Source organism: Osmerus eperlanus, chromosome 2, assembly GCF_963692335.1.
Source record: "Osmerus eperlanus chromosome 2, fOsmEpe2.1, whole genome shotgun sequence".
Taxonomy (NCBI): Eukaryota; Metazoa; Chordata; class Actinopteri; order Osmeriformes; family Osmeridae; genus Osmerus; species Osmerus eperlanus.
The window spans coordinates 21,940,593-21,963,554 of record NC_085019.1 but is presented as its reverse complement, the minus strand read 5'-3'; the positions used below and the strand labels follow the sequence as shown (position 1 = coordinate 21,963,554).

The 22,962-nt window shown below is 47.4% G+C and overlaps 1 protein-coding gene across 3 annotated transcripts; it reads right to left on the bottom strand.

Annotated features, from left to right (window-relative positions):
* Positions 1-2,103: 2,103 nt before the first annotated feature.
* LOC134015344 (ral guanine nucleotide dissociation stimulator-like 1) lies at positions 2,104-17,802 on the bottom strand. 3 transcript variants are annotated; one of them, XM_062454802.1, is made up of 17 exons: positions 17,392-17,802; positions 14,207-14,496; positions 12,857-12,901; positions 12,318-12,487; positions 11,842-11,993; positions 11,317-11,565; positions 10,927-11,030; positions 10,106-10,190; positions 8,955-9,026; positions 8,298-8,384; positions 7,991-8,023; positions 7,296-7,417; positions 7,035-7,124; positions 6,718-6,853; positions 5,530-5,835; positions 5,005-5,119; positions 2,104-4,561 (listed from the first exon to the last, which is right to left on the bottom strand). In XM_062454802.1, the coding sequence occupies exons 1-17, from the start codon at positions 17,413-17,415 to the stop codon at positions 4,425-4,427; spliced, it is 2,217 nt and encodes a 738-aa protein (XP_062310786.1). In that variant the 5' UTR covers positions 17,416-17,802; the 3' UTR covers positions 2,104-4,424. The 3 variants fall into 3 exon arrangements, with proteins under 3 accessions (XP_062310786.1, XP_062310794.1, XP_062310803.1); XM_062454810.1 differs by having other exon boundaries at positions 10,106-10,121; XM_062454819.1 differs by lacking the exon at positions 8,955-9,026.
* Positions 17,803-22,962: the final 5,160 nt, after the last annotated feature.

Genomic DNA, 22,962 nt, shown 5'->3' with positions numbered 1-22,962 from the left:
CATTTAACTTCCTACTTGCAGTAGCAGGTTTGTAAATATTTTGCACATCACACTTTACACTCCGATGGACCATGAGCTGAAACAGACCCTTGATTAAATTATATTTTCTTTGCCCCAATTACCAATCCTCACTTATTTGTCACGTCATTTCTACATTTTAAATAGCTTTTACTTGCAAATATTGATGAATATGTGAGGATCCCACAATTGACATATACTGTATGTGTAGTTTCGGATGCTGTGTTTTTACGTGTCTCCCCCTATCTTTAACCCTTGTGCTGCCTTCGGGTCACATGACCCAAAGGTTCATAACGAACCATCATTGTGTTTACCCAGTTTTACCCAATACAAAAACTAATAAAAATAATTTTCTTTTAACCTTTGCAATGTGGGGGGTCTGAGACAGCCCAACGGTTAAAAGAAAATGCTTCACTTTGTTTTTGTATGAGGTAAATTTGTCGCAATACGACGGTGGGTCACACGGCTGATGGGTCAGAATGACCCGAAGATAACACAAGGGTTAAGGCGACGTCCTTTGAAAGGTCAGTGATCTGATAGGACTGAGTGGCTGTGCTATCAGACATCATTTCCATGTCATCATGTTAGTTCATAGACGACTGTAGCTTGGAAAAGGAAGTGGCGAGTGAGGGTGAAGGGAAGGATGCTCATCCAGAGTATTCAAACAGGCCCTGCCTGCGTTTACTCCTCTCTGTATAACACAGCCAGTCTCTAGCTCTGGAGCCCGCGTCACTGTCTAATGAAAAGGACGACGTCACAACAGCATTGTGCAACAGATGACGGAGATACTGTATATTGGGAAAAAAGAAAGATATATGAAGAATAAGAATAAGGGCTCTTCGTTTATGGATCAGGTTGTGTGTATCAATTGATTAATTAATCATTATTCTGCTGATGAATCATCCTTTTTTCGTGAATCAATGTCCAGAGTCCAGACTTGGATGATGTAAACTCATAAGTGGGAAATACTCTATGGGGAAAACTGAGGGAAAAAATGAGGTGAAGTCCCAAGGCTTTTAAGAGTTACTACATTTCTGTTGGGAGTCTGTTGGCTGAGCGGTGAGGGAATCGGGCTAGTAATCCGAAGGTTGCCAGTTCGATTCCCGGTCATGCCAACTGACGTTGTGTCCTTGGGCAAGGCACTTCACCCTACTTGCCTCGGGGGAATGTCCCTGTACTTACTGTAAGTCGCTCTGGATAAGAGCGTCTGCTAAATGTAAATGTACATTTAGTGCGTGGCAGAAAACACACAAATGCTTTTTCAAAGCTTGGTTTGTTATACAAGCCCGTGTCTGTCACAGATGCATCAGGACATGCAAAGCGTTTTGGTGAAGTTGTCAACCTCGACATGAATGCTGCTCGGCTTGCCATGACCTCAAATATCTTCAGGCTGACGCAGTCCCAGACAGCTCTTATCCAGCCTCCTTGATAAGATGTAGCATAAAGAGAAGGTATGATATTTCACCTGAGAGAAGGTATAATATTTCAGATCTGAAGAGGAATGCAGCCCTGGTAAATCTGCCCTGTTTTTAACGAGAGATTACAACGTCCATAACTACCTTGATGAAGTACGTGTCGAGCCTTCTTGCTGAGAATGATTTTGGATGAATTATGTCCATTGTTAATTCAAATGAGCTGACTTGGCATTTTGCAAATGCTATGAGGAAATACCTTACATGTGTATTCATTCTGCAGGAATGCAACACATCCCCTTCCAAGCAGGATGGATGAAGCCACTACTTTGTGACAGAAGTGTTGGGTGTGGCCCGCTCCCTGCAGTGACTGGCAGGGCTCCATTTCCTCTTCAGCCTGGAGTGTCCCAAACCAATATCCACACACGGACATCGATGGAACATGACATGTTCAGACTGACAAACTGCAATAAAAGAGGGTCTGCTCCAATGCCAACTGTCATTGTGAGAATGTGTTTTTAACTTTGCGGAGGCAATTCAAACATTTTTCTCCGCTGACAGAGATGTAATTGAAATGAATTCATGTGGGTGCTTCTCAGTGGTTTTTGTACCTACATTTCTCAGATCACAATTGAGAATCTCTGAAGTACTTGTTCAACCTCCATAATCATCTATTCTAGTCAAATTGCCGATGCTGTGGTAGCCTATACATGCAAATGATTATGTAGCCTTAATTTGTCTGCTGTTTCCTACGTTATCAATTACTTATTTTACGTTGATCAAAAAGTATTCATTTGTTCTGTTAAATTGTCTAACCACCACAAACATCTAGAGGCTGTAACTCCGTTGGATGATAAAGACACCTGCGAAATTTCGAACTTTGCAGAGTGCACGGTTCTCCAGACAATCGTAGGAAACTAACGTGGACACACAAGCTCGTGCGCGCGCACACACACACACAAAACAAACCAACAGATTCCAAGCATTATTATGAGAGATATGTAGGCCTTTAGTTTTTACTATTTGATTACATATTCGTGTTGTGGTGGCATCGTTGTTGTGATTAATGCAGACTGTAAAATCACTTATCTTTACTGAATCTATAGGTCATCTAATATCACCGTTATTATTGGAAACTCTTGGTATATTCAATATTCATATACAATTTATATTAATATATAATATAAGAATAATTTAATATTGATTATATTATTTGCGTTAAATGAAGCATGCAACAGAAATTTTTTGGGGTCTAAAAAGAACCATTCTTGTCAGAGAGTTAGCAAAGACTAGTCTTTGCTAGAGGACTAGCAAAGACTGTTGTTTTGTTGACAGAATGTTGCATAACTGATTTGAGTCATGATGATTTTAAATGCTCAGCTCTCATTGGCCTGACAGGCCCTATTACCCGGATCATAAATAAAACTATGTACATTTAAAAACTACATAAATTATGACCTCACTTCATTTCCATTTCATTAGAATCAGTTTTGGTCAATTCAAGAAAATTCAGTGTGAAAGTTTGTTTGTGTTAAATTAATAGGTTCCACAGAGTTGTACTGTACACATCTTGAACATCATCGAGAACCATAGATATAAATAACAATGCACAACAATGTAAAAACATAATATCGAAACTAATCAACTGGCAACCAATCATTAATTACAATAACACTGAAATGCAGCACTCTACAGTAGTCCAATTAAACAATGCACATGTGATTCTGGTCACCATTCTAATCCCTAGAAATGTGACAGTCACCTGTGTTCTCTTGGCTCAAGTCTCTACATTCCACTATTTCTTCCATTTCTGCTACACCTGCTTTTTTGCTCTAGGCCTGTCTACTAAGTGTCTACTAAGTGGTTCTATGTAGCTGGAATGTCACTCAGCCTGTCAGGCCAGACACTCCTCTCTCTCTCCCCCACACCCGATTCTTATCGGCCCGCGTCTGCTGTCGATCGGGCAGCGGAACAGAACTAATGTGGCGGGAACATTCCCATCCACCTCTCAGGTGGCCCGGCCGCGAGGCTGGGACCAGACCTGGGCCACATCATGTCTGAGCCGGACGCTCCCCGCTGTCAGCAGAACTCGCCCGGGCATACTTCTACCATCAGTGAAGTCCCAAAATATAAAATGACACTTGGATATACTTGACTAGGTCTAGCTCCAGCTGGCTGGTTGTCTTATGTGAGCAGAGGTCTGTGTGTCTGTCCATCTGTCTGTTTGTCTGTGTGTTTGTGTGTGTGTGGCTCCTGTCACACCATGTGTCCTTCACTCTGAGCCTGGTCTTTGTCCCTTTCCGGACCCCAAGGTTAGAACCGGTAAGGTATTTTCTCCTCCCAGTTGGGAAGCTGTCAGTCAAATGCTCTTCATGTTCATTTAGAAGCCAGGCACCGGTCATTCACCCGTGCTCCGCTGACGAACTTGGGTGGGCTTGTTGAAAGAGGAGACAAAAAGGGAAACAACCTGTGTGTGTGTGTGGTGTGTGGTGTGTGTGGTGTGTGGTGTGTGTGTGTGTGGTGTGTGGTGTGTGTGTTGTGTGCGTGCGTGCGCGTGCGTGTGTCTAAAAGCAGTCTCCATGCTAAAACCAATTCAATATCCTGCTGTTTGTCGATGCCATGTGACTCATGTTCCAGGGCTGCCAGACACCCTGAGGGGAAGTCACACACTTCAAATGGAATGCTGTGTTCCAGTCTCGTTTCCAGAGGTGTAGGGCAGAGTCTCCACCAATCATTCAAGAAGGTTCTGTTCAAGGCGTGTGACAGCTGCACTCATCACATGCATTCTTCACAAAGTGCCATCTTCTCGTCCGCTTCCTCTGCAGTTCTCAAGTGCCCTCTCATTCTACCGCTCAGGACTTCAAATGGACGTTTGTCCGTCTTGAAAACGGGTAAATAGTCTTTTTACAAATTCTAAAACGTCAAGGCTCTAGCTTGATCTGTCCCGTGTTGCTGCAGCTCACGTTGCACGACCACTCCTCGCCACAGGGGGCGCTACTTTGTGTAGCGACCCAGACTTGAGGTGGCACACAAGGGCTTCTTCTTGCCTCGACACTGGCGCAGGACGAAGTCATAGTTCGCCGAGGTTGACATGGCATAGAACACGTTGGCCTTCTCCGGGATGAGCAGCTCTGGAGATCAGAGGGAGAGAAGAGGGAGAGGATATGAGAGTGGAAGCACACACGATAAGTGGAAAGCAGTATCTTCAACAACATCGCTCATCCAACAGAACACTGTCGCTATGTTTACTACCGCATTGGTTTGAGACTTTAAGCAAAGATTAAATCAGTGCAGTGCATTTCATAGGCAATGCATCGTTGTGCTTGGAAAAAGCTCTCTTTTAACGGATCTATTATAATTATTAAGATCTTCATTATGACAGAGTAAAGATAGAGGGTTTGTATCAGGCCAGCTGGACTCTTCTAGCTCATTCGTAACAAACTGCCTAAACGTCTCGAGAATGTCTCGAACGATAGGCCTTTTGAGTCACTGAAACTGGCGTGAGTGAGACTTCCTCTGCCCTGGACTGCAGGCCCCAGTGCAGCTCCAGCCAGGTGCTCCAGGCCCGCCTCACCTCTCTCTCCTGAGATGATCTGAGTGAGACTGAAGTCCTGACTGCTCATGTGCTCCAGGTGGTGCTTCTCCAGGGCTCTCTGGATCACCTGGGGCGTTTTGTCCTGACTGGTCAGCTGGAACGCACACAAACACACACAAGAGCCATTAAGCATGGACGAACAACTATGCAGGACTATATACAGTAGAACTCTATGCAGGACTATATACACAGTAGAACTCTATGCAGGACTATATACACAGTAGAACTCTATGCAGGACTATATACACAGTAGAAGTCTATGCAGGACTATATACACAGTAGAACTCTATGCAGGACCATATACAGTAGAACTCTATGCATCTTTGCAGGACTATATAGAGTAGAACTGTATGCAGGCCTATTACAGTAGAACTCTATGCAGGACTATATACAGTAGAACTCTCTGCAGGACTATATACAGTAGAACTCTATGCATCTTTGCAGGACTATATAGAGTCGAACTGTATGCAGGCCTATTACAGTAGAACTCTCTGCAGGACTCACCAGGATGCTCTTGTACATGTTGCCGTTGTCGCTGCCACAGTCCACACTCAGCCTGATGATGCACGAGTCGGCCACCTGCCGATTGTAGAGGGGCAGGGAGGTCATGGAGATCGAGCGCTTGTGGTGGGAGGCCAGGGTGGGCTTGGCCCTGGGGGCGGTGGCAGGGGCCGGGGCGGCAGGGGGGCAGAAGGGGGCCGGGGCGGAGAGGTCCGGCTGGGAGCTGGAGGAGGAGCTGAAAGGGACGGTGGAGTCCAGGGAGGAGGAGGGGAAGGCCTCGGTCACGTTATGGCAGGAGCTGGACAGAGACTGGGATGAGGGAGGAGAGGAAGAGGAAGGAGAGTGAGAGTGAGAGTGAGAGTGAGAGTGAGAGTGAGAGTGAGAGTGAGAGTGAGAGTGAGAGTGAGAGAGAGAGAGAGAGAGAGAGAGAGAGAGAGAGAGAGAGAGAGAGAGAGAGAGAGGAGAGACAGACACACAGGGAGAGGGGGGGGGGAGAGCACATCAATAAGGGCCATTAGGAACAGTGAATCTGTCCCACTTAGTGTAATGAGTTACCCAGTGTGAAGTATTGACATTCACACCGCGGGGGACCAAGAACAATACTGAGCCGTGCTCCAACAGAGGAGCAGCAGGCACTGAACACACACTCAGCCTCGAGGACACGAGTTTCGATGGGATGTTGACGTGGGCCCGGGGCGATGAATGGGGCACGTTACGTCAAACATCCCACTTGAGGGAAACGCGCCCAAGTCTCTTTTTGATACACTCCTTAGTTTGGCTTCAAAGTCTGTTTGGCTGCTGGCTGGGTGGACTGTCTGTGTGCTCTGTGACTAAAGGCGTGATTAATCCCCAACATGGGACAACGAAAGAGGCCAACAGTGTTAACAAACTCTGAGGGAGAGAAAGCTCGACAAACACACAGACAATGGAAAAAGAGAAAGAAAGAAAGAGAGACAGAGAGAGAGAGAGAGAGAGAGAGACAGAGAGACAGAGAGACAGAGAGACAGAGAGACAGACAGAGAGACAGAGAGACAGAGAGACAGAGAGACAGAGAGAGAGAGAGAGAGAGAGAGAGAGAGAGAGAGAGAGAGAGAGAGAGAGAGAGAGAGAGAGAGCTGGATGGATGGATGGATGGATGGATGGATGAAGAAACAAGCACATGTTCGAGCAGATGGCCAATTCTCCATTTACCAGCAGTCCTATTGAGGAGGCTGGCTGAGAGGGGGACAGATCCTCCATCTCATCCATCCCACTGGATCCTGACGAGGACACGCTGATCTGGTCCGCATGGGTCTTCCTACCGGATTTCTCCGTGACCGTCAGGAACCTATGGCACGCACCACAGAGACGTGACCCAACTGGCATAATATATATATATGACCTCGGAACTGTCCAACATGTGGTTGTTGGTGTTGGTAACTATTTGTTCTATTGTGTATCGTCTTAGTATGTATTTGCAAATAGAGCCCATTGTTGTGTGTTAAGCAGGAGCAGCCCAGGAGACTCACGCAGAGAGCTTCTTGGTGAGAGTGCGGTGGCTCCAGGGGGTCTGGGAACATAGGTCCACAGGAAGCTCCAGCCCTCGAGACAACTCATAGCTGGGTTATGACACACACACACACACGCGGTTAGACACGCATATCCACATATGATAGGTCCTAGATTAAACGGATGTGTTCATATATGTGGTCAGTTGTGTGCAGCCCAACTGTCTGGTTGCTGAGCAACAGCGGCTACTGGTTCAGGGCAGTGTAGTGGAGGTCCCTCACCTCTCCTGGTCGGAGAGCAGTTTCTCTTCCCCCAGCCAGGCTGCGATCCTGGGGTGGTGGGGGAGGTTGTACTGGGAGCAGGACCCCTGGAGCACACGGATCTGGGAGAGAATTTCAAACTCCTGCAGAGAAGGAGAGAGAGAGAGGGAGTGAGAAGGGGGGGGAGGGTTTGAGAGATACACAGAAAGAGAGAAAGAGAGCGCAAGAATGATAGATTTAGACCAAGAGGATCAAAAAGGAGCGATCGAGATCAGAGAAAACGACATTGTCAGGAAGAAGAAAAAGGGAACAGGTCGTCGTCATGGACGTCACCTGCGCCGGTTACGCCGACCCACCCTGAACTAGAAACACCTGCCAACACGTGGAAAGGTCACGAGGCCACATCACAGCCTGACAAGCGAGGGCAGAAGGCATACAGGGGAACAGCGCACAAACGTCCCTGGACACCAAGGTGGGCCTGGACACCAAGGTGGGGCTGCCCTACCCCTGCGCTCTCGGCACGTCCGCGGCTCTGCTAACGACCGGTGGAGAACGTACCCTCCATGCTGTGTGCTCGGCAAACACACCGGTCGGCACGGCCCACCCTAGTTTCGAGAGCCTGTGGGGGGCTATGTTGTCGTCCCCCATCCCCCCCCCCCCCCCAACACGAAGCATGCAGACTGAAAAGTGTGAGACAGGAAAGAGGACTAACTTACCCTCCTCCGTTTTTCGAAGTTGATGAGCCCCCCCTGTCAAGAGAAGAGCATGCGGTGAGACACATCTGATTGAGCACGCCACCCGTTTCAATGTAGCCTTCGATAACATCCTTCCATTGCCTTTAGGAGCGTTGCCTCTGAACAGACAGAATTCTGAGAGTTGAACCTTGATAGTGTTTTGAGCTTAAAATGAGAAGTTCTGCTGGTTTGGGCCATTGGCCTTTGGAATTCTTCTAAATTCCAAGTCTCTGAGGAGGACCACTGGTTTCTCGTTTCACGGCGTGTCAGGTGAGGCGTTCCTGCTCACCTCAACGCTGTCGGACAGCGCCGTGTCCAGCATGGTGAGCACGGTCAGGTAGGTGCCCAGGTAGGGGACCACTCCGCTGGACGTACTCTAGAAACACACGCACACACACGGTAAACAGACAATGTCAGTGACATTTTCTAGTTAGAGATACAAGTGCATAGAAAGCACCCAGAGGATTGACCTGAGCTATTATTACAGTCCTCTAAGACCAGGGATCTGGTGCCACTTGACGCTGGTCTGCAGCGTCACATGCTAAAGATACTGTAGGGTTGGTCCACGCGTCAGCTACCATAGAACAGTGGGGCTATTCAAAGGGAAGTGGCCGTATTTAATATCCCTTGTTTGGAAACATTCCCAACTGTGCTGGGGGGAATTCGGCACTGAACGCATGTGAAACCGGCGTCGAGAAACCCATCTTCCGTCCTCTGTCCTCCATGACAGAGAGATTACAAGAAACCCTCAATGGCTGACAGATTCAAAAGACTTGCTGGCATCCGTCAGGGTTCTTTCACTGCTACTTCGCAACCTACCAGGCCAGAGTGAGTCTACAAACGATGGTGATCCAGTATACAGTATGCCCTGTCTGCTAGGAGTACAGTATGTCCATATGGACACAGTAGGCCTCTTACTCAGGCCTCACCATGAAGTGTCTCTTACCATCTGTCTGGGCATGGGGCATCGTTTGGATATCTTGGGAGAAATGTTATCTACGACAGGCAACAGGCCATCCTACAGAGGGGTCAGAGAGGAGCTATATTGAGTCTCAGTTTATGGGCCCTGCGTGTTTCATAGTCAGCCTGTCAATCTACAACAGCCCGCCACCATAGCTCACTGCCCCAGTTCTGTCAGCCGGGCGCACACACGGGAACTCATAAAGGAGTGAAAGAGTAAGTAAGGGTGTTTGACTTCAGCCGTGGAGAAAGTAGAGCTGAAGTAAAGCTTGTATGCATTCCCTCACCACCCAGTTTCATTATGTTAAAGGCTGATGGGGTTAATGTGTAATCTATATTCAGTAGAGTTGGGTCACAGCCAACTGTGATTCCAATACCATACATATATATTACATACACATATAATAATATATATTATGATAAGAAGAAGACAGATGTAATAATAACAACAACAATAACAATATATATATTATATACACGCACAATATCATGTTGTATTATACATTTGGTGACAGATTGTAAGACTTGGCTATAGACCCCCTGGCCAACAATGACCAGTCAAAGTATGTGACAATGACAAGTTTGTTTTCAGCAAAGAACATAGAGTTAAAAACATTATTCAGCACAAGTACATGTGATGGTATTGACTCGGCTAAAACATTTGGAGCAAGCAACACCCGAGACTGATTAACTAAAATAGAACACTAGACTTGAGAGTGGGATGGATAGACTGGTTAAAAGTGTGACATGTTCCAGCATTTCCATGGAAACCAGTTGTGATCCATGTTTAGTTGACAACATAATGTACTTAAGGGTGATTGTGTGAAAGTGGGAATAGCTAAATGTTGACTTAACTCCTTTCACTTGACTTCATTAGACCTGAGGCCAAACTGACGTAAATGCAGTGCCGGAACACTCTTTACATGTGTGCTTTGGAACAGTAGATCAATATGAAGTCAACGGCTAGCGAACACTGAAACATTAACCGAAGACAGAATTTGTTTGAATGAGTTGCGAAACGTATCAGAGAGGAAAGGTTTGGAAATGTAAACCCAAAAATGCTTTACTAAACATCTCCCCTGTCTTCCCTCCAAGTTGCGTAATCCTTTTGGCATCCTGTCGCTCTTCCAGGCTCACCTCTTGAAGGATCTCTCTGTTGGTCAGGACACAGTTCTCATCAGGGAAGGTCTCCCACAGGTTGTCAAAGGTGGAGATGCTCTCTCTGAAGAGGAACAGGACAAATAACCCATCATTACGTCACTCAAGTACAGACCTCATTATTTTTTTTACAAATTTTTTTATTTATTTTTTACGAGAATATGGGTATATTTCAGGGTAATTGGACAAGGTAAGGTAGTAACCTTGGGTTGGGCCCGATGTCAGCAAAAATAACGTAGGTCTTCTCAGGGTCCTTCCCCAGCTGTCTGAGGTTTATAATCCCAGTGATAAGGGGTCATAGCTCTTGTTAAAGAGGGATGGTGATTACATAACTACATTAAATCAGTCAGGAGTCAGGTGGCTGAGCAGTTAGAGAATCGGGCTAGTAATCAGAAGGTCGCTGGTTCGATTCCCGGCCGTGCAAAATGAGGCACTTCACCCTACTTGCCTCGGGGGAATGTCCCTGTACTTACTGTAAGTCGCTCTGGATAAGAGCGTCTGCTAAATGACTAAATGTAAATGTTAAATCACTGGCTCTTTACCTGCCTGAGTTTAGCTAAACCCAGGTACTGGCAGCCAAGCCGACAACTGTGGAAAAGTCCACAGTGACTACTGGTATATTTCCAATGAAACAACTCTCAAAAAGTATCTCTAATAAGTAGTCAAATCAATAATTGGCGATTAAACTGGGTTATTATCATATTTACATTTGAAGGGATTTGACCCATTGACCTTGTGTATCGGGACCTAAACTACCCCTACAGGACCACTTGTTTCGGAGTCATCTCCCACACTCGTACCTGCTGACAGCTGCCCAGGTCTTCCCCAGTCTGTAGACGGCGTTGGACTGCAAGGCTGACAGGATGGCCTTCAGTGAGGAGAAGTTCTTCAGCTGTCGACACTCCTTCAGGAGGAAAACGGTACAACAGGCTGAAACTCTGATAGCAGTAAATTCATTGCGAACACACCCAAGTGAGTCTTTGGGACTACAGAAGCAATCTGGGTTCCAAAGAGAAGTGCTTAGGCTCCAGAGCATTCCAAAATATGTCAATGCCAATGGAATCAAAAAGGAACGTCGTATAATACAAGTATCAAGCATCAAAGCAGCTACCGTACAGCACAGACCGCAGCGTCCAGCCAGAGAGGCCTAACCACAGGCCTCTCACGCAGACCTGCCTCCCCGTCCTCACCTGCGCGACCCGGATCCACTTCTCGATGACGCGGGCCCTCTGGGCGGGGCTGGAGGCCGCCCGGCGGGGACAGGCGGGGCTGCCGGAGGCGCAGGCGGCCGGGCAGAGCAGGGAGGTGATGACCCGGTTGGTGACGGCGTTGAACTGGGAGATGGTGGCGCTGATGGTGGGAGAGAGGCTCTCCTTCTTGTCCCTCTGAGACCACACGCAGCCCAGACACTGGTAGGGCAGCACACGCACAAACAGCTCCTGGAGAGAAGGGAGGTGGAGAGGTATGACAAGTGACAAGGGACTAGGGATTAGCAAAGTGTCGGAATGCCGGTCTGGTTTATATCTAGATCTCATATCAATTCTATTATGTGCAGATGGCATGACGATGTGATAATAAGGTAAGCTGCTTGACATATCCAACAAGGACCAGGTAAGTAGGATCTACGACGTCTGTCAATTCAGTTAGGTTACATCAAGCGTTAAGGGACTTTTCGATGTTTGAAGAAGAAAACATTTCTCTTGATTGACACCTACCGAGTCCATTCGGGTGAGCTGTTCTGCGATGCCCGTGACAGAGAAGTCCATGATGTCACTCTGATACAGAGCGCTGTCGCAATCAGGACCTTCCTCGCCAGACTCTTCCTCTTCCCGTTCCAACTCTCCCTGGGCTGCACCACTGTCAGTCTCTGTTTTTTTTACGGAGACAGAAAACAAGGAAATCAGAAGGGAAATACCAGTTCAACCACCCGTGACAATTAAGGCCAGTCTCGGTAAGACCTGGATCTGTGTTACGTAAGCCTTGTTTAGTGGAGTTTTGGTCCCGTCAAACAACAAGTAATCTTTCAGTGTGATCAGAGACAGGATCTACAGTCATGTAAGCGCGATAGAATAATTGTATTTATGGAGAGAGAAAGAAAAAGCCCCGTTTTGGGGCTTCTTGTCACTCAAAGCTCTGTCGATTCCAGCGTCGATTCGACGGAACGAGGGCTAGCGTTGACTGGGGGCTGTACCGTTTCGCTGCAGAGTCCTGAGCAGAGCCTCGGCCCTCAGGGCCAGAGAGGAGAAGCCAGGCTGGGGCCTCAGGTGCTCCAACAGCAGCCTGAGGGAGGTGTGCTCGGGGGGGTCCCGGAAGTCTTCCCTGTAGTCCTCCAGCCAGGTGTGGAGCAGAGTCTTCAGGGGGCTGGAGAGACAGACAGGAGAACAGTGCATTGCATTCAAGTGTTACCATTTCCTAACCGATCTAGATATAGCAGGGGTAGATTTATGGGCAACTTCCGATCCAGGTGCTTGCTTGTAATAAGCGACAGTTAATAGGTAAAAAAAGGCCTTGTTAAGTTAGGAGATTGTATTAACACTTCTGGAATTTAATAAGCATTTTATATGGGCCTTATCTATTAACTAATGCTAATCATGCACCTGGATCTAGAGTGTCACCGATTTATGATAGAACTTGTGTTCTGGAAACAACAACATAGCGTGATTAAACTAGTTGAATCATCATCTAGAAAGTAAATGAGATTATGGGAAACGGAGTCTACTCGCTACACACCTCGTGTGGCATTCACTGTTGTCCAGGTCCGAGGCACCATTTTGTCTGTGGGATCAAACATAGACACAGGAGGAGTCAGACACTGCGACACTGGGAGCGCTCAGTCACATTCTTTAGACGACCGGCCTTTTTTTTAACAAGCAAATTAAACGAAGTAACAAACCTTATTATTATTTTGCAAAGGAATGAATAATGCATGACTGATAATGATGATGATAATAATAGTAATAATAACACAATAAGGATAATGGTGATCACAATTATAATAATAATAATAATTATAATAATGAGAAACGTTATAATAATAGGAATTTTACTGCAGATCCAGAGATTGCATGTTCAAATCCCCCTACACGTCGCATTGGATAAACCTATTATATAACTATCATAATAGTTAAAGAGGAGGAAACACCCCAAAATATTTGAGATATTGCATGTGATCTGTTGTCATACGATCACATCCTCCTAAAGACTTAAGGAGTGTTTCGTGGTAGAGATCATGCACTATGGGTGCTGCGTTTGTCCCCCTGAAAGTGACCTCACCCCTCATCCCATCATCCCTCTGAGGCCATGTCAAACTGTTGTTCTTGACGGCATGCAAGGTCACGGCCACCGTCTGGGTGCTGATTATCAGCACATCAAGGATGCAGCAGAGATTAGAGGTCTGCCATAGAAACAGTAGACATTCCTCAGTGACTTGGCATGAACGGCGTGAGGCGTTTAAAATATATATATATATTTCCAAACGTCTGCCGAGGAAGTCTGCTCTGTCATCTGGGTCTAACGCAACCTTCGGCTGGCTAAATATACCTAAATGCTATTTTGTTGACGTGGATAACAGGAATGTGTGTTGACAGAGGCGCCGTTTCTCAAAGGCGTCTACGAACAAGGGATGGAGATGAGAAGACTAGAAACACAACGCTAGTCACCCCGTCTCTCGCTGTTCAAAGGGAGAGCTGGAAGGGAAGCAGTCAGACAGAGAGCGAGCCTGAAGCAGAGAAACAGGCATCATGTAAATATGGAATTTGAATGTGTCTGTGCGCTAGCGTCAACAATGCCTAGGGCCATCGTATTAGAACACATTGTGTGTCTAGAGCACTAAGCATACTAACTAACTAGATTAGGGAATGAGATTATTTTAATGCAGTCAAGGGGAAACATTTCAAGGTTAACGAGATTGGGTTATGCAACCATGGCCTTTTTTATCATGGCATTCTTTGCATTGTAAGCTATTACTGTTAGTATTTTTCCTATCTGGGAATTCTGGGAAGTGTTGACTGATGCGCAAGAGTGTATTCCTGTGTGTGTGTGTGTGTGGGGGGGGGGGGGGGGGGGGAGCCTGCAGCCTACCTCTGAAACAGCAGCTCAATGAGTGCCTTGGTACTGGTGAAGGTTCTGTACGTGGACAGGAAGATTCTACCGTAGTCTGGTTCTGGGCAGCACGGGTCCTGCAGGTGGCAAACCAGCCGGTTCAGAGTGGCTGCTTTCAGCCGACGGACCTTGCAGGTCCGGTACTGGACGTAGGCCTGGCTGGGCTGGGCCTCACTGGGGTTGGGGGACGAAGGGGCGGGCTCTCGACGCAGGGTGATCCCATACACCACCCCCTCCTCGCACTCCTCGCCCCACTCCTGCACGGGGTTCTGGGTAACAGGAAGCAGATGAAGAGGGAGGGGTGAGACCCGCACGCTGACAAGGAGGCACGGCTCACGTTCACGAAGCCCTCGTACGGAGAAAAACCTGCTTTCTAAGGACCCAGGTCTAGATGTGGATCTGGCAACACTGGTGTTTGGGCAAACAACACTGAGGTGATAATGTGTACAAGTTCATCAGCAAGAAAACTGCTTGGTGGCTTTACTGGCATGCAATGGTGTGACAAGCCCCCATCCCCCCCCCCCCCATCCCTTGGCAGCATGGAAGCGCTACTGGGCTCTGAAGGTAATAACAGTAGCGCAACCACAGGACAGACCATAATAGGCAGGTGATGTTTAGGGTCTGTGACAGTAAGCCTGAGCGGTTTGCAGGACATTGTGAGGACTCCTCTGCAGTCAGCACTACTGAGTCGACATCATTTGACAGTAGGCTGATACGACCTGATACAGACCAGGGGTCACACCTCATCCCTAGCAGGTTGCCAGGGGGACGGAACGGTCAAGTCATCTCGACTATGGGTCGGAATAGTATTTCCTTCTGTGGTTTCCACAGACAGAAAGGGAATGAAGGAGGATTTGGGTTTTCAAGCCAGATCACACACGTTTCATCTCAAGGCTTGATGAGAGGCAATGTGCTCATTAGCTACAGAACTCAATGCAATCATTGACCCTCTCCCAATTGAACGGAGAGTGACTCATGCAGAGGTACATTTTAATTCGAGCGGCCATGAAAAGAGCCGCCCCTCTCCATGCAGATGAAAGCTGCGCAGGACAAAAGAGACGGCACCTGTGTGATCAGGCTTCTGAGGCAGAGACGGAGAGGGAGTGACCCCCCTCGGGACACACAAACAACCCCCATGAATCTGCATCCATCCTCGGTCGGGAAATCCAGCCCGCCGCGCCTTCTCCACGCACCCTCTTCTCCCACTGTCCTTATTCAAGCCATCCACCTCTTCACCTTCATATACTCCACCCCCCCCCCCCCCCCCCACACACACACACACTCGTCCACCCTCTTGCCCCGTTTCCCCCCCTCTTTTCTCCAGAACGAGCCCCACACGCACCTTCCATCCTCACCCCCCCCCCCCCTGCCCCCCCCTTGCCCCCCCCCTTCCATCCGCCCGCCTCTTCCTTCCACGGTCATGCGTGTTTGTGTGTGCGCATGCATGTGCAGCGTTCCAGCCACTGAGTGAGCGCGTGTGTGTTCTGTATACAGAGTGTGTGTGCGCGCGTGTGCGTTCTGTTGCCAGTGTGTACGTGTGTGTGTGTGTGTGTGTTCTAGCCAGTGTGTACGTGTGTGTGTGTGTGTGTTCTAGCCAGTGTGTACGTGTGTGTGTGTGTGTTCTAGCCAGTGTGTACGTGTGTGTGTGTGTGTTCTAGCCAGTGTGTACGTGTGTGTGTGTGTTCTAGCCAGTGTGTACGTGTGTGTGTGTGTGTTCTAGCCAGTGTGTACGTGTGTGTGTGTGTTCTAGCCAGTGTGTACGTGTTTGTGTGTTCTAGCCAGTGTGTGTGTGTGTGTGTGTGTGTGTTCTAGCCAGTGTGTACGTGTGTGTGTGTGTGTTCTAGCCAGTGTGTACGTGTGTGTGTGTGTGTTCTAGCCAGTGTGTACGTGTGTGTGTGTGTTCTAGCCAGTGTGTACGTGTGTGTGTGTGTGTTCTAGCCAGTGTGTACGTGTGTGTGTGTGTGTTCTAGCCAGTGTGTGTGTGTCCTCCTTCCCGTCCTCTCCGTTCCCAGAACTGTGTGGTTCTCACGACTTGATCTCATCTACATCATTCCCATCACGGGAATCAAGTTTCCCACACAGTACATAACACAATGGATAACTGACAACTAAAGCACAGTTCCTAGAAAGTAAATTGCCTGTCCTATTCTCTTCTGGTCTGTTTCTGTACATGACGCTCAACCGCAGTTGCTCTTCCAAAACATGTCCCCGGCAACACCAGGACCAGCAACACGGACTGCATGCATTTGCAAACCACGCAAAGAAGACCACAACAAATGCAGAGCTCGGGGGCGACAGGAAACAACTGGGCCCGGATGAGAGAACCCGAGGGCGCTTCGGACGGAGCCGTCTAGTCACGCACACCACCAGGACCGTTGCAACCTTGCTGTTCACCATGGGAGGGGGAGGAGTCCCAGGCAGGGCTAAGACATCACTGAGCAGTGGCCTTCGAACCACCTCTGCTACAGGTACTGAGCAGCTCAGGACGCCTTGGGCACATGACAACACAATGACCGGGAATCGAACTGGCAACCTTCGGATTACTAGCCCGATTCCCTCACCGCTAAGCCACCTGACACCACCTGCATGCAATAGGCCGGGCCTAGAATTGGCCTGGGACCACACAAGCATGTTATATGGCTTTCATCTGGAATATTTCCCAATTTGTTTGGGTCTGATTGAATGAGTAGACCTTGAGGCTTTGAGATGGCCTGTCTCGTCCCCAGATAGCAGGTACTAACAACAGTCTCTCTGACAGACAGATTACACACTGGTACAGTTCACCGGTGCATCGATGTGCATGTTGTGTAGGCCTGTTGAGCTTACATGTCGATGACGTTACAGTCTATGATGAAGCAATTGTTATTCTATTTATTTGTGGCATGCATGTTCCACACAGCCGTATGACAACCATTCTCCCAAAGATTTAAGGACAACAGGTGTGTGGGGTGGGGGGGGGGGGGGGGCTGGAGGAGAAATTGCATTCATTTCATGTTCTATTCCTGACGATAATGCAACCTAGGATTTATGAGATGTCTGGAATGAACTACTTCCGACTACAATCATACTACAGTCACATTCAAAATGAAAACCTATGACAGGAAATGTGAAATACAACATAACATACGAAAACATTATTGATAACATTGATCAATCCGGCTTACCATTGTTATCTCCCATTTCCCCATCTCGTCTGATCGTTTATGGAGTGACAGTTTCCATCTCGATAGATACAAGATCAACTAAAAATATCACGCATCCAACTCACGAGATGAAGTTAGGGCTGCATAATTAATACGAGTATTTCCAAATTCACTCTTTTGAACTACATCAATACGTGTAATAAAAATAAAACTTGTTTTAAGCCTGCAACTTCTTTGTCACATAGCCTATCACGTTCTTCACTGTGGGTAGCGCTCGGTTAGACAAGAGGGGCGGTTTGACATTTGTTCAATACGTTACAAATTAACTCGCTCGCTAAAAAGATCTGAGTAGGGTACGGCAGGTAAAAGTCCTCTGATCCTCGCGACAAAGTTATCCTGACGAGCGCAAAACTTGACAGCCTCACCTGAAAGTTGTAGCTCTTTATAGAGTGGCTGGTGTCGGTGGGAGGAGTCTGCTTCTGTGAGCAGAAGGGGGTGTGACTTTGACACTGCTCTCTGTGATAGGGTAGAGATTCATGCCCTTCGACAGTTTTTGAATCGCATATTGTTGAACTCTGTCAAACTGAACCAATTATCGACTATACATTTATAGTCAATATTTTAATACATTATACATGGTCCTACTGAATATGGACCTGGCAAAGAGAAAACGTACAGTTTTCCAGTAATTAACACAAAATGAGAGTAACACACAATAATTCCAGTAATTCTATTCCTGAGGGTAAAGATGAATATCTTTGTTACTCGTGATCTCAGTTGCGTTTTAGAGCAGGGATGGAAACACAACAAAAGCTTCACAGCTGATACATTTCCATGGATGTCGGTCAGGTTAGGGTTAGGGTGAGTCCCAACTCTGGCCCTGCCTGTTGGTCCCAAGCTTTCCTCCAATCACCATCCAGGTTGATGTCCACATGTCTGCACTGCTCACTGGGTGACAGTATGTACACCACCCCAGGAGCAAAGAAGTAGCTTGTGCTTCTTCCTGTTCCATTCTCTTGGATTTACATTTGTCTTTGTTCTTTTTCTCTCTTTTTTTTATTACCTGGTTTGTTTTGGTTCTGTCTTTTGTTGACCCGCACAGACAGCGCTGACAGAATGAGCACAATGACTCGTTACAAGGAAAGAGGAGCACTCGATAATGTCTGCTTCCACACCTCTCTCCCTCTCTCTCCCTCTCTCTCCCTCTCTCTCCCTCTCTCTCCCTCTCTCTCCCTCTCTCTCGCTCTCCCTCTCTCTCTCTCTCTCCCTCTCTCTCCCAGCGGCCCCCTCTCTTTCTCTTTGACTGCGTGTCCCTGCGTCCGTCCATCTGTTTGACTGAAGTGACCCAAATTCGACACTGAATTGTGTTTAGAGGTGTCCCCACCATTTCTCTCTTTCACTCCCAGAAAGACTCTCTCGACCAGAGCCACCTCCACTCGAGATAGAAGCCACCCACAGTTGTCTTGAGTCTTGCACAGTCCTGGCTAATAGCCACCCAAACAGGCCAACACAACTGTGGACGCTGCAGGGTCCATGACACTGGAATGAGAGAACACGTGGATGTGAAGTGGTTCAGTCCTGCCTGAGGCGTTAGAACGCTCGAGTCACTTCAGGCTTGGCCTGAATTGGTGAATTGAGTTACCACTGTGTGGGTATCCGACTGATCGTGACTCACGTGTTTTCTTGCTGAAATGTGGATTATTCGGCCAGTTTTATGGGCTGAAAACTGACTGACCATGAAGAGGAGCAGGTGGATTGTCTCGTGGTGTAACTAGTTTGAGTACAGCCGATGGTAACTGATTTCATTTGCAGTAATGCAATACAGTCACACTATTCTCAACACATACCTGCAGGGAATATCATTTCAAAAACAGTGGCCTTAGATTAAGGACAGCACTTAGTGCAAACATTTTGAAACAACCGAAAACAATGTCATTGTCACTGCTAAGTCTTTATTGCAGATGAGAAAAAGGGGCTATACTGTGTCCGATTTGATTTATCTCTGTTGACGTGAGCCCTCGTAACCCACAGATGCCCTCCCTGGTGCCTCTGGACAGACTGGAGGCAGAGACAGAGGCAGTCACATGTCTGTATTCAGAGCATTAGCAAGCACGCAAACAAGGCCATTAGGTGACGCCAAGGCTTCAGAAAGAGAGTATTTCCTGCACTTAGGAAACACTCTTTCACTGCAGCTGTTAACAGGTCGTGACAGAAATACATTATTTGGAGCTGTTGAGCACATTCTGCTATGATTGTAACCTCTTGTTCAGTGTTCAGATGTCTAAGAGGAGCCCATTCATAGTGTCATTTCAAACACACGCCACACACACAGTTTATGAACACCACATGACTCAACCTTACTTTACCATATCATGCTTCAAACAGCTGTGATTGGACAACAGTCTGTCTCACTTCCCTGACATGAGAACGAGCCAATCAAACGGCTACCTCTTCCACATTTTGAAACGTCAAAACCATGATTTGCTCGTGTCTGAAAAGGTTTAGCTAGTGATCCAGATTGGTGGTTTTAGTCCCCTTGGACTAAAGGGGTGAGTCTGGAGTATCGCAATTTACATGCGTAGCACCTTAAAATCGAATCAAATTGATCTGTATAGCCCTTTTAACAAGCAATGTCACAGATGGCTTCACATACACCCATAGAACTGCCCCTCAACCACCCTAAACCCTCAAGGACCTTCAACATCTAGCAACAGCTCCACTCTTCCTCATTCACTCCCCAGGAGCTCATTGTGTTGGAGCAAGCCGCTGCACCCCAGAACAACCTGTTCATGTACACGCAAACGTCACGACGGAGATGGAGGCAGGTCTTCGTCAGCGAGTTCAAATACCGGACCTTCTGACAGCCTGCCTCGTGGCTCCCCAAGAACCTGGCACACAAACGCACCCTCGATTTCATCCAGATGCAAAACACTCCTGTTGAAGGTGGCCAGCTGTTTTGGATTAGGGTTGGTTACTGAGGGGGACACTACCCCCTTATTTGACCCTCCCTCACTTTATGGCTGTAGAGTCCGAAGCTGAACGAATGAAGTATTGTACTTTTTTGTATTCGTTTATGGTTGCTGTGATATTGGCGTTACTAATCCTGCATTGATTAGTATTTTCTAATCTCCGAGCCTCTCAGCTGAATTTGGAGACACACCCAGATTCAACCACGATGTGTGCAAGTCTCACTAAGCCAGTTATCTATGACGTCTGCGGCTTTCAGATGGTTTTCAGACCTCTTCCTGTGCCAAGTCCATGTTCCTGCTTCTGTTAGTTCCTCTAACCAGGGATGTTTGTCTCCTTTCTGATGCACCCAATCATCAAGCACGAGTGCACGTTGGATTCCCTCCTCCTGCATCCTTAGCCCAACCTGATTGGTTTCTCCAGCTGTCAGACAATTGATGGACATCTAATCCAAGGTGATCTGTGGGGTGATGTACTGTGCCTGCATGGGGTGATTTTGAATGCGCGTCACTTGGCGTCTGCATGCAGTAGCGACCTGTGGCAGTGAACCATGCAGTGGAATGTCTCTTTCCAGAATGTCACACTATTTCTTGAGGGACCGTCTAAACTATGAACATAATCAAAAGATCGTTTGAGAGGAATGTAGTCAGGGAACTTGCGTCAATGTGAATTTTCCCGTGAATTGTACTTCCTACTGTTACATTACATTTAGTCATTTAGCAGATGTTCTTATCCAGAGCGACATACAGTAAGTATAGGGACATTCCCCCCGAGTAGGGTGAAGTGCCTTGCCCAAGGACACAACGTCATTTGGCACAGCCGGGAATCGAACTGGCAACCTTCAGATTACTAGCCCGATTCCCTAACCGCTCAGCCACCTGACGTCTTTTGTTAGTGTCCTTAACCGCAGATATTCGTCATATCAGCAACAGGACCCATATATATCGTACACATGCCCCTGTCTAAAAGAGACCAATCCTTATGTAATAGTTCCTCATACTCGTGTTCTGACCTCCACCATTTGAAAGCATTTGCATCCCCCCCCCAATCTCTCTCCCTTGTGAACATGTCTATGAATGTCAAGTCAGCACATTTTGATCACCTTTCACAATTTTGTACACTGACACAGTTTCCTCACTTGAGGCGCTTGACCATGGTGTCTGGAGCGAGCCGACCCTGTATAGTGCATCACGACTCGTCTGAAGGTCTGTTCCAGCCACGACCCTGGTCCCTCCAGCCCAGCCAGGAGCTGAACAACAGGAATCCACCCCACCGTCGAGCAATCTCCTCAGACCTCAGACACTCTGACACACGACACCATCAGCAAACCTGCATCTCCGCTCAAAACCCCCGTTCTTGTCACCGCTTAATCCCAAACACACACACTCAGACGCACAGCGCACAGCCACACACATCAAAACACGAGCAAACACGTCAACACAAGTGTTGCATGAGAACCACACCGACGCTGTCATGGTTCTCTGTAAGTCGACAAGCACCGACCTACACAGTTCAGATTCCCTGCAGGATTTAAGGTGAAAGAAAATGACAGTGAGCACACTCTGATTACGGGGCAGTGAGGAGGGTTAGGTTAAGCTGGAATAGGCCGGCCCCTCCAGGGCAGGTTTTAGAGTCCTCTCCTGCCCTGAATACCCTGTTATTGTGCCGTCTGAGGGCTGTGACGTTCTGGAGAAAAACACAGTCTTGTGACATTCTCTTGAGACCTTGTGTGCTGTAGAAGACACAAATGTTTGCAGCTGTGCAAGACTGCACCATAAATGTAGCTTTTAAGTGATTTGGGGTGGAACAACTGTTAATTACATTACAGATAGGACAGCAAGAAGTGACTTTTCGGGCTACAAGCTATTATAACACAAAGATCTTTCTGTGGGTGAAGGAAATGCTCTATCGCAGAATCCCAAAGAAAAACATGGTCATGACCCCAACCATCATCAGCTACAATACCTGAGAATGGAAGCCTTGGTTATGGAAGGGACAGGGTGACTACTTTACCAGGACACCAATCTGTTTGTCAATCAATTCCTCAAGTACATAAAAAAAAGGTGAGGTACATGTTTCGAAAGCACATCTTCAATCAGCCTGTAGGTACCTTTGGAGTTGGAGGACGGCCAGGCTGGGGTCAAAGTCACGCAACTGCCACGAGTGACAGATAAAGATCGGCTACTGCATCTTTAGAAACGCAAGGAGGTGATTCGTCAGCTCTACGCCATCAGCAGCACAGACCCGGCCGTGGAAGGTGCCCCAGAGAGACTCCAGAGGCAGCCTTCAGTCTGGGGGAGGTATGGAGGTGTCTCATCTTATCTCCACAGCTAAAGCAGACCTGGGGCCTAACACGTCGCAGAACGAACGACGTGCAGAATGGGTTCATCGAGACATTTATGTTTTCATTTGCTCCTCAACAGCGGACAAGTTATGGGTGTTTCAACAGCCATGACTGGTAAAATATGAGTTTACAAACATACCGTTCGACCACGCAGTGGATATTAATCTCAGAAAAACTTGAGATTTCCAGCTTTCTCCATTTGCACACCTTTAAATGTAAAAACTGTAAACGGACTGCATTTACATAGAGCTTTTCTACCTTAGTGGCACTGAAAGGGGTTA